General features: G+C 30.9%; 3 protein-coding genes across 3 annotated transcripts; 1 reads left to right on the plus strand and 2 right to left on the minus strand.

The window, feature by feature from the left end:
* Positions 1-1,145: 1,145 nt before the first annotated feature.
* Positions 1,146-3,826, minus strand: Tsp_03737 (hypothetical protein). The gene is made up of 2 exons (XM_003374494.1): positions 3,077-3,826; positions 1,146-1,208 (listed from the first exon to the last, which is right to left on the minus strand). The coding sequence occupies exons 1-2, from the start codon at positions 3,824-3,826 to the stop codon at positions 1,146-1,148; spliced, it is 813 nt and encodes a 270-aa protein (XP_003374542.1).
* Positions 3,827-6,781: 2,955 nt separating this feature from the next.
* Positions 6,782-9,031, plus strand: Tsp_03738 (potassium channels protein 7, TWiK family). The gene is made up of 5 exons (XM_003374495.1): positions 6,782-6,840; positions 7,133-7,304; positions 7,412-7,787; positions 7,913-8,272; positions 8,487-9,031. The coding sequence occupies exons 1-5, from the start codon at positions 6,782-6,784 to the stop codon at positions 9,029-9,031; spliced, it is 1,512 nt and encodes a 503-aa protein (XP_003374543.1).
* A 664-nt stretch (positions 9,032-9,695) lies between these two features.
* Positions 9,696-12,155, minus strand: Tsp_03739 (putative speedy protein 1-A). Its single transcript, XM_003374496.1, has 7 exons — positions 12,135-12,155; positions 11,141-11,492; positions 11,021-11,082; positions 10,892-10,971; positions 10,140-10,215; positions 9,866-10,072; positions 9,696-9,797 (listed from the first exon to the last, which is right to left on the minus strand). Exons 1-7 carry the CDS (start codon positions 12,153-12,155, stop codon positions 9,696-9,698), a joined length of 900 nt encoding a protein of 299 aa, XP_003374544.1.
* Between the last annotated feature and the right edge of the window lie 19 nt (positions 12,156-12,174).

Raw genomic sequence — 12,174 nt, forward strand, 5'->3', positions numbered from 1 at the left:
AAATAGAACTTAATTGATAAAGTGATTATTTGCTTTTGAAATTGAACAAAAACTTTTTAGCATCACAATGTAGAATTGACCTGAAGCAATTTTGCAAATTTTCAATTGCTTATGCTTTGCTCAAATTAAAGAGTAAAATTATTAATCATCTAGCTTTTACAAAGTAAGCACAATCGACCTCGTGTTATGCAGCTGCGCGTAGGTCAGCTCTCTCGAGAGCTTCAAGTTGTCATTTTTGACAGCAAACGCGCGAATTCGATTTCAAAATGCACACAGATCAAACCTGCATGACTAGTCAAAGCATGCATGCTCTTCTGGTCATGTGAAATCCCTAATCTAAAAAGAACTGATAAAAGCTGATAAGCTGAATTAACTGCGATAAAACACTAGAGATGTATTCAAAGAAACATCCTTGTTTCCTTTGTAATGTTATGAAACTAAAAGCAAAACATCCGCAGAATAAATGCATTTCCATTTAAACATTTGTTACATGTTAAATGCTCTGCTTTATCCATCTTGTCTAGTGGGTATGTGACTAGTATGCATTTATTCAAGCAATGTTTAAAGCAACATAATTGTCCAAAATATAAATATGGCTTAAAGCTAGTGTCAGTTAGCGATCTAATTAATGTCGACTCCGCCCATAGACAGAAAATGAGTTTACCAATTGGTTCTTTCTATCCATTGATAAATCAATTAATTGGTAACGAATTAGTGCTGCCTAATTCCGCATTTACCCAATTTACAACTACTGAAAGCGTGGGGCAGAGGCATGCAGGCCGGAAAGGGCCAATCGTTCTGCGACTAGCAATCCGCGGCTAATTGGAATCCAATCTGCATGGTCGAGATTGAATCCATGTCCTAGCTTAGGACTACGCTTACACGCCTACGCGTACTCTAAGATGATCATATCCGGACTTGGCAAAATCGTCATTTCAAATAACAAAGCCTTCATTCCTACAGTTCCTCTATTGAGAAATGGTCGCTTAATTTGATGCAATTCGATCCACTATAGCGTTAGCTATAGAAACGATGATGGTTCGGTGAGAATTTTTTTAACGCATCTCATTCATTCCATACTTCAAATAAATTCTCGCTCATTTTATTAATAATTATGAATGTTTAACAGACATCTTTATCTGCATTTATAATCGCACATATGATTTCCGTTTTTTCACACCATCACTATCACTCATATTTAAATTAGACTATAATAATAATAATAATAATAATAATAATAATAATACCGTATAATGTCAATTATGTTTCCTTTTTAATGAAAAGAGTTTACTGTACTATTTCATAGGACAAATTTATAAACAATTCGAGCAAACAACAAACACGGCTTAACTTCATGATGAATCTTTTCATTCATTTACATCATTCTTAACATATAATGGTAAATCAGGTGTAAAAACATTATCTATTAAACATATTGTATAAAAAGTTTTTCCCTAATTTAAATTTGCAATTTACTAGATGCATATTTGACCGAAAAAAATTTCACATGCATTTCCAAAAATGTGCATGTATCAACTTTGCTTCTTCAATTTAAATATGCAATTCATATAAAAATCGCCGAAGAAATTAAAATTATTCCAAACAAATTTATTAAGTAACAACGCACAAAAAACATTCTTCATTGAACAATAAATTGAATGAAAATAGCCTATTTTATCGCTAAACAGCACTATCCAACTCTCGAATAACACGTACGATCTTACAGTTTGATCATGCAAAAATAATTTTTTCTGTATATGTAATAATGTCTCCTTATTCACTAAATTCTTACAAAGCTAAAGGTTTTCATAACTATAAGGTGTATCACAGGTAAACTATGTGTAACAATAATAACATCATTATTATTATAAAATGTTATACTGAGTAATAATTTAAATCTACTTAACACATAAAAAGACGATTTAAAAATTATACAGTCAATCACAAAGGATAAATATTGAAAGCATTATTTTACCATATGTGATCTGAAGCATGCATTTAAAATACAAAAAATAATAAAGCAAAAATAACTGCCGCATAAAAATAAAAGCAATAGTTTTCAATTCATAAATAAATGTCAAGGTAAGAAAAATGGAAATCAAATGGATAAACAGCAAAAACTTTATCAAAATTACATTTATAGGAATTATAAAATAAGAATTACTTTAATGCTTATTCAAAGAATGACAATGCTGCAAGTAACCAAATTTGCGTAGATCCATAAGAAAGTATTACAATTCAACGACTTCTAAATAATACAATAAGTTTCTATCACATTAATATATTTATCATTATTAGAAATTAGGATTCGAAATTTAAAATCAAACTATGCATATTAGAAAAAATAACACAAGAAATTCATCAAATTCACACCCAAAGTAATGTTAATTAATATACGCAACACGTAAATGCCAAAAGCTTTTCCAACCAAAAAAGTAATGTAAATGTATTAATTCTTTTTTGTAATTAGTATTAGTTTTAATGTTTATTTAATATTGCAAAGCATTCAATGTAATTGCACATTCATAAATAAACTAATGTTTTAAGTACAAATTTAGATTATTACACATTAATAAGCTGACATTTTAAATGAAGTACAATAATGATAAAGCAAACATGCACTCGTGAGTAAGTAGTATGCGTGAAACAGAAAAATATGCGCTGTAAAAATTTCACAGTTCATCATTTTCAATTTATATTCCATAACAAAATTACACATTTTCTGTAGAAAAAACTTAATTAATAATAATTGTACATCAATATAAATGAAATCAGATTAGTTTAATTCAATATACAATGAAATCCTGAATTACAATCAACAATTCAGATTAGTCATTAAAGTGGATTAAAATTGCATGCATTCCTTGAGGTTTTTTTCTAAATTGTGTGATTTCATATTCGAAAGTTGCTTTTTCCTCTTATTGATTGTTATTATTATTATTTTTTAATTACTGCATTTCCTCTTGATTTTCTTTAATTATTCAATTCATCACGCCAAATGCTTTTTCAAAATATGATATGATAAAACTTGCTTGAGAAAAATTGAAAGCTTACAGGAATTGTCATTTAAAATCACTTTCAACAGTTTTGCCTTAAGTGTTGCCTGTTGACGGATTAGTTTGAAAAGCATACAGTTCAACAACCATGCAAATATGAAATTGTTCAGATGATGCTTGCTTGTTTGGCAAATTTGGAGGAGAATTGAAAAAGGAGGGAAGAGAGGAAGTGTGAAAAGTTTTTCAAAGCGATTGAAATGCAATTGATTGCCCAATTCATCACCGGTGTCCAGTGCTTTGAGTGGTGGATCAATTCGTTTGTGTGAACTTTGCACTGACCCGGTAAAGGAATGATAGGCTGCATTGATCAATGGCAGCATTTTTTGCCCAGCATAGCTCAGCACCGCTAGCCAGCAAGTGAAAAACCGAGACCCAATGACGCCTCTGTTCACTCTGAAAACGTTTTTCCTGACAGATCCCGCTATGAACTGCGCGCCAGGCTCATCAACACGTTCTTTCTTGAAGAATTGATGAAAACCTCTCCAAAGAGTTGGCCAACAGACTGCAAGCCATGCAGAGCAACTTTGTAGTAGTAAATCATGAAATATTGGCCAAATGAAAAGGCCACACGTCTTTCCAATGTCGCCACTATGACAGGCATACTCAAGAGTGACTCGTCTCATAACTGCCATAATAGAGATGGGCTGATTACGCTCCTCAGAGACGACGATGGCAAATCTTACGCAAAACGTTTCGATCTTTTCTGAGAACAACACTTGCCGCATGGATGGGGGGACCGTCTCTTTGCTCAGGAATGGCGTCACAGACATGCCGGTACAGAACAAATGAAAGCACAAGCTTCCCTGAAAGTCTGAGCACCTTCACTGGCTACAGGTAGGGCTGCATCCTCACTAACTCATTATTCACTTTCATTAAATTTACATATAGCAATTTTCAACGTTTATAACAACAACAACAACAACTCCTCGGCACTTCTAACATTGTTTACATGACTTTTCAAATCAACATCCTAAGCATGCAGGGATTGTAAATATTATTCGTTCAATTTTATACATTTAAAATTTCCATTACAAAATCATATCATCTCCTTTTTAAGTTCATCAAGATTATATGCCAAATCACCATTCAGAATGAAATCAACGTTTGAGGAAATTTTCAACTAAGATCATCACAGCCTATCGCTTCAACTGTGCATGCGAAATCTTTGACGAATAGATTCAAAACACTCTGTCCCATTCAATCATCATTAATTCGTTCCGTATTACATCCGATCTTGTATGCATGCACAGTCGATGGAATTATTCTCCAACATCAGTCAGCTAGTAATGACAAGAAATTTGACAACGGAAAAAGCCTGACGCAGAAAAATTCATAGACGCACATTTGCTGGTGCACTTCCTCAAGGGATACAATTTAAAGCAAATTCCTAAGAGTATTTATAAAAAGCAAGTTAAAATGTAATTTTTATATTACTGACAGTTCAGGAATAAAGTAAATTTACGCCTTTATTTTGACAATTTCCAGGTAGGCCAAAAAATTTCAAAATGCATGCACCTTCTTTCAGTATTAGAAAAATATATGCTGAATAAAATTAAGAACAACAATATTAAAAAATAGTTAAATTTTAAATTAAATTAATATCTATTTTATCGAAATTTTATTTTATTTGTTGAAAATTTGACTCTGACATGTGCCAGACACGCTTGTACATGCATATACAAATGCTCGGTTCTAAGATGATTTGCCAATTGCTACTTCAAAACATGCAAAATATTTTATCATTAAAATATATTTTTTCATAATGAAATTTAATTAAACAATATTGTTCCTATTATTTATAATTTTATATTAGCTATTATTTATAAAATTTTATAAGACAGATCTTAAAAAAATGTTTCACTAAGATTATAATGCCAGATATCAGAACTGCAACTTTTGAGCCTTTCAGACTCTTGCATCTCCAGCAGTGTTTGCTTATCTGCTAATTTCAAAAATTTATATTAATAAAGAAAAACAGCTAGACTGAATATAGATAAACAGAATTCTTTCATGCTCTACGGATAATAATTTAATTAAAAGTAAATAAGAATATAGCCTTCTCGTACTATGTAAAGAAAATGGCGATTAGTGCTCCACCTTAAACGACGTTCACGCACAAATCGAAAAATCAGAAGAAGCAACATTTAACAAGCCAAACCTCAGGAGATTCCACTGCAACTATTAGCAACCATGAATGTTTAATGAAAATGTAAATTTCATAACCAAATAAAAGCAGCCATTACATTTTTCATTTGCAAATATTTATGCAGTATGCGCCCAAAAAATTATAATAAAATTTGAAACTATTCCCTTTAACTTGCACTTCATTTAAGTCTATTTAATCTTTGCAATTTAATCTGACTATGATAAGTATATTAAATGTTAAAGTTGTTGAAAAGACAGTGTGAATTAACAATAACAATATTAATTGCGTATATGTTTATATGTGAGTGTGTGTATGTATTTGTGATGAAGAAAAAATAGCACTATGGTTCCCCAACGCCATTTTGCAAGTGTGCATTCCAATGCATCGGTTAGGATACAGAGCATTTATTTAACATCAACAATACTCCAATTTCCTTGAAACAAAAATCTCTATTAATCAATATACAACTAAATAAAGGCGATCAAAATTCCACACTCCGATAAGACATAAAAATTAAGACTGCTTTGGGGGCTTGTCATTTTGCAAAGCACTGCTCTTCTCATTTGACAATGCTTTTTTAACTATTTTCTTATTAACTTTTTCTAGCATTATTAAGCAAACATTCTGCTACACCACTATCATTTTTATCGTAGCTACTAGTAACTGATAATTTTCTTGGCCATTTATTGCACTTAAGGAAACAGCCAATATTAGACTATAATAAAACTAAATGGAGAAAATGGATACATCTAATTTTAAAAAGTAACATTAAAAAAGTAATTATTTATTTGTTCCATTTCCACTTATATTGGAGAAACTTCAATCACTTCCAAATTAGCATAAAATATCATTGTTTTGCTTTCCAATTATATTTTTAAAATATTTTCCTATTCAATTCGACGTATAAACATCTTGGGAATTGTGATGAGTAGACAATTTTGAATAAATCTTGGTTCTTTCATCTTCCTTTCCTTTATTTGCTAGCACTGAGCACCTTTAACCGATAATATGCAAATACATGCATGCACACATCAATTATAACGGACAATCAAAAAAAGTTTCAAGTGAATCATTACAAACCAATTTTATAATAATCTCAGATTGATTAAACCAACAAAATTAGTACTGTTGTAGAACTGCTTATGCTATTGTAAAAATATTCTTGTTTTCATTTCGTATTGCTTATTTTAAGTTCCTCGAAGCCTATGTAAATGGAAAATTTTTTAAATAAACAAAAACACAGTAATTCAAAATATTTAGTTCATGACTACATAACACTATCGTTCACATGCATATGTTGAAGCTATTCATAAAACTTATCAAAAAATTCCTTTTCTTATATGTAAAATAAAATAAAATTGATTAAGAATAATTATTTCATTATATATGTATATAATAAAAATAAAATTTATACACAACAAAAAAACAAATGCAAAGTGAACTGGAGCCATTTTCCTCTTATCGATTTGCTATTTTAAATAATAAAAATCGAAAATTTTCAAAATTAATTACTTTGGAAAAGTAAACCCAAAATCATTATAAATAAGCGGTCTTTAGTCAAATCACATCTAACAGACGCATGGGAATCGCAGATCTACATTCAAGATACAAAACTTTGAATCAATATTTTACTGAAAAGTGAAGCTTATAAGCGCTGATATGATGACCTTACATTTTTCTATTGCTTTAACAGTGTTGAAAATAATTGCCTCTGTTCATCAATATTACGTACGTGATGAATGAATTTTCATGAAACAAAGTTTAACACCCCAGTTAGTTATGAATATAATTTCTTTCAAAATTAAAATGTCACGGAATTTTTCTCCTTAATTTAACACCATTATTATTATTACTTACTTACTTACAATTTTAATAAATAACATATATAAGTTCTAAATTGATGCAATAATGTTTGAATACAATTTTCCAGCTCTGAACGTCTCAGCTTCTACTTGAACAATGATCAAGACCGGATAGATGATTCAGAACAAGCCGCTGATCATCTGCTAGCAAATAACATTCAATCCCTTCAACTTGACGAACGCTACAAATCTCAGTATCCTTCGCTGTTCGACAATCCGGACCGGCAGACATGGCAAAAGGTATAATAATAATAATCATTATCATGATAATAATTATCATCATTCAGATATATTTTACGAGTGTAATTTTTGCTTTTTACTTAATTATTTTTTGCTTTTTGTTTAAGAAATTGTTAATCATCTTGCCACATTTCGGTTTAGTCTTCCTTTCTCTAATTTACACGGTTATTGGCGCCATAATTTTTTATTACATTGAATACCCGAATGAATCGACGTTGAAAAGGAAAAATCTAGAACGCATCAATCAGCTACATTCTGCTATTACAGACGATTTATGGGAACTAACTCGAAATGAAACCATTCAAAACAAAGCAGATTGGGATCGGGTAACTAATCAATATTTTGATCAGCTGATGCAAGCTTTACATGATGCCTTTTCTGAAAATCACATCTCTGTCGAAGAGATTCGCAACAATCATACAGAAAGTGTTTGGTCGTTCTCTTCAAGTTTCTTCTTCTCAATAACGTTGATCACAACAATAGGTAATTCAGAGAAGTATTTTAGAAATTTAAATTTTATTTATTTGTTTAAAATTCAAATTCAGTGAATAGAGAAAAATTTACCTCTCCTAATAATATTAACATTAACAGAAATTATTCATTTTCAGGTTATGGTCATCTAATTCCAAAAACGCTAGATGGGAGATTGGCGTGCCTTATATTTTCACTGTTTGGCATACCGTTGATCCTGGTAACTATTGCTGACTTGGGAAAATTTCTGTCGCTTGTAACTGGCAAATTGTACATTGCCTTATCGGATTTATGCAAATTGTTCGTCAGGAAGGTTTCACTTTGTTGCCTGCAGCTGAGCAAACGGTCCAACGAGCATGGTTCTGAAGATACTGCCAGCGCCGGTACTAGCGACGCCTATCGGCCAAATCTATCCGAAATGGATTTTATGGATCCAGACGAGAAAAGTGTATCCGTCATTTTCGTCTTAGTCATATGGATTGGCTATACAGCGTTAGGTGCGCTTCTTCTTCAACTCTGGGAACCATGGTCATTTTTTGATTCTTTCTATTACTGCTTCATCACCGTCACGACCATAGGCAAGTAATATGCTCTGTTCACTTATAATAAATACTTCATTTTACCATCAACCGTATAATAACAACGAACAGAATTGAATATAAATGAGCTTCTGTAATAAATTTTTGTGAATGTAATGCAAATTTTCTATAGGATTCGGTGACATCGTGCCGCAAAATAAAACCTTCCTATGGGCAACGGTAATCTACTTTGTGCTGGGTCTAGTAGTGACCACAATGTGCGTGGATTTGGTTGGTTCTCAATATATTCAAAAATTTCACTTCATCGGTCGAAACGTAAGACGCGTAACTGAAACAGCAATGGCCAGTTGGAACGGTCGTGCAATACGTTTGGGTGATGTATTCCATTATGTGGCCTTTTTGCAAAAATCATTCGGTCTAGGTCCAGACCAAATGGACCGAATCGCAGCACTACCGACTGAATACTTAATAGAATGCATGATGCACGGTCGGCAACCAAATTTGAAACTCTTCACCGGCAGACCATTCATACCAAATGATATTTATTACATTAAGTGGATCGAACAACCTCGAACCGCCAGTTACACAAGTGAAAAGGTGCTAGCCAGTGTTGAAAGCTTAGAAGTGACTTCCAGATGTAGTAACAAACGCACACCGAGGGAATGGTACTACCACATGGCCTTCGAGCACATGTCCAACGCGGAACAATCGACGTGACAGATTAAATCATTTTCAAATTTTCCCTCTCAAAAAATTTCATCCCCTCTCTTTCTCTCTGTATATATTTATTCATGTTTCCTTTCTATTTATTTGTCACTCCCTCTATGAACTCAAATCACTGCCTGATATTTTCAAGAAAAACAACAGAAACTGAACTTTAAACATCATGCGCACTAAGTTGCATGTAAAACAAAAATAAACCAATAAGCACGCCAAAATTTGTAAACCAATGAAATTGGCTTAATGTCATTCTGTTTAAAAATAAACACTTAAATTTCGTTCATTAAATTGCTACGAAATACATAGACAAAGAAAGTACAAACAAAAGGAAAACAGTAACATCAAGCTTCTAAACAAAAAGAAATAGCTACTATGAAATTGAAATTAAACAATGGAAATCAAAAAATCAAAGTTAAAACATCTTCAAGCAAAAATATCAGCTTCGATGATTATTTTCGATGCCATTTTCATGTGCAATTTCACGCCTACTCAAAATGCAATAAAACTCATGAAATTCACTGAAAACGGAAAAAATCGACTACGTGACTGCAACTGCCAACATTTTACAAAATTATTACATCTTGAAGAAAAATAAAAATGCGCTTTTTATGAAAAAACAAGAAAAGCAGACAAAAAGTGAATCAGTAATTACAACAACCTATCAGTTAGTAAAGTAGAAAAAACCAAAGCCACACAAAGCAATAAAAATGCCTCCAATTGCAGAATCATGAAGAAAGCAGTAATTTGAAAAAATACTGAATAACTGAATATCCCTTATTGTTTGCAATGGAAAATAATTTTCAAATTGAATAAAAATAACAATGCATTTACCTGTAAAATCTTCTTTCGAATTGTAGATGGTATTTCTGCTGGATTGATGCGTGCAATACAATGATGGCATATCGGTGGGGTTCTATTCATTCCTTTGGGAATGAGATCAAACAAAGTCAACTTGTAAGCCAAAGAACGCATTGCGCCAGAGTGTTGCAGCAGTCGATGACGTTGCCATATTGCTTGATCAGAACAAGTATCAATTATCTAAAAGGTAAACATTCTTATCAGCAATAATTAAAATGATAATTTCCATTCGTATGCTTAGACGTACCGCTTTTATTAAAGAATAATCGACCATCACTTTGCATTTCAATCTGAATAACAGATTTTCTTTTTGCTTATAAAATCTAAATCAATAATAATAATAACAATAGTAAATATATGAACGTAAAATGAACTGTTTGCAACACTGAAGCCAATGCATTCCAACATCCCATGCGAGAATTTCAAATTTCATTTCGTCTGCATCTTCAAAAATTTCATAAGCCAGAAATCTATAAATAAAACAAGGTAAAATAAATTTATACAAAATATTAAAAAATAATAAAAATTTTAATTAAGCAATATTAAAATTACATATTCTAATCATTATCATATCTCATAAAACAATTAGCATTTTACATCTGTGATCACACTTTTGAGCACATTATCACAAACTAATTATTACACAAAATAAATAATGCATAAAATTACATCAATGTCTTTTAGTAACAATGTACCTTTCTCATGACAATGAAAATTTTTTTAACATTACTTCATTTTGTATAATAATTTTAAATTCTTAATTTGAGTAATTTTGGTTTTGAAAAATGCTTGTTTACAGCGTTTATTGAGTATCAAGTGAAAATTAGTGCCCTATTCATTTATAATTTTTCATTTATTCAAATTTTAAAATCAACTTTTTCCTTGGTCATGGTCTTCAGCAGTAAAACGTAAAAGCTTTAACTAATAAACATATTTATTGTAATATCTTTTAAAACATGGTCGTTAAAAATTGCTTTAAATACAGTGTAGAAAACTTACAAAAGTTTGTAGAACAAATCTTTTGTGTAGTGGTAAACTTCTAAACGTCGAAAATACACAAAAACCACCGCCAAAAGAAACTAAAAAAGAATAGTAAAATGATATGCAAATGGAAAAATTATCAATTACCCTGTCCGTGTAGCGATGACAATAGTCAAATTTCAAAAATGCAGAAACAGATGGATCATTTTCTACACGAAAAAATGTGAATTTAATTTCAAAAAACAAAACTAAAAAAATATCACTTACCAAGAAACTTCAAGTAAGAAAGAACTTGTTCAGATGTAAAACACAGTTGCTTAGATGATTCCCGCACACAAATTGGCTTCAGTATAGAAGCTTTGCAATGTTCAGGAGTAACGCTTTCTCGAAAACATAATTTTCCTCTTGGATAACCAATTCTATCGTCGATGTTTTCTTTGGAAAATTGCAACGAACATTTGTTGTGCTTAATCTGACTGTTTACCCAAATATTTTTCAAATTTTTACCAAAAGAACGCACCTCGTCTTCAGTAAAATCAAATAATTTTCTTTTTCCCAAATAATCTCTGTGCTTTACTCTGTTGCAATTTTCTTTTCCCGCTATACAAAACCTATCCATCTAAAATGCAAACTGTCAAAATAATAGAACAATTGATTCACAACAATATATATATAATTAAAATGAACAAAAAATAATAATGTTTTAGCCGAATTTTTATTTAAGGAGTTTTAAACTCTAGAATTACATACAGAATTTTCATAAAATTAATGAAATTAATCAAATATTAAATCATTATTGAAATCAAAACTTTAAATACAAAAAATGGCAAAAACTGATTTAGAAAATGCATCCCATTATTATTATTATTATTATTATTAAAAGACCAAGATGCAACATTAATGAATTATTCATATTATGACAGTTTAACACTGATCATTGCATACATTGATTTCGTTATTAACGGATCGTTAATAACGTAAAATATCAAAGCATAAATTATGGCAATTTCAAAAACTTTTCAAAAACATGCAAAACAACATTCTTCAACAGTAAAACAGCATGAAAAACCATTAATCTAATTCATCTAATTTAAGAAGTAAATTGCATCAATGCAACATTAGTACAATACTGTTATGGACTATTTCATGATTTTTAATTTCAAAAACAATTACAATTCTTTGTGTTGTATAAATATTTTCGCTTTTTAAGTTAATTATCAACATTTATGCTAACACTGAATTAAAAATAGAAGTAACTTACCCAAAGCTTCTGTGATTTCATTTTCCTTGCAATGACTGTA

The sequence above is a fragment of the Trichinella spiralis genome (assembly GCF_000181795.1).
Source record: "Trichinella spiralis strain ISS 195 chromosome Unknown Scfld5, whole genome shotgun sequence".
Classification (NCBI taxonomy): Eukaryota; Metazoa; Nematoda; class Enoplea; order Trichinellida; family Trichinellidae; genus Trichinella; species Trichinella spiralis.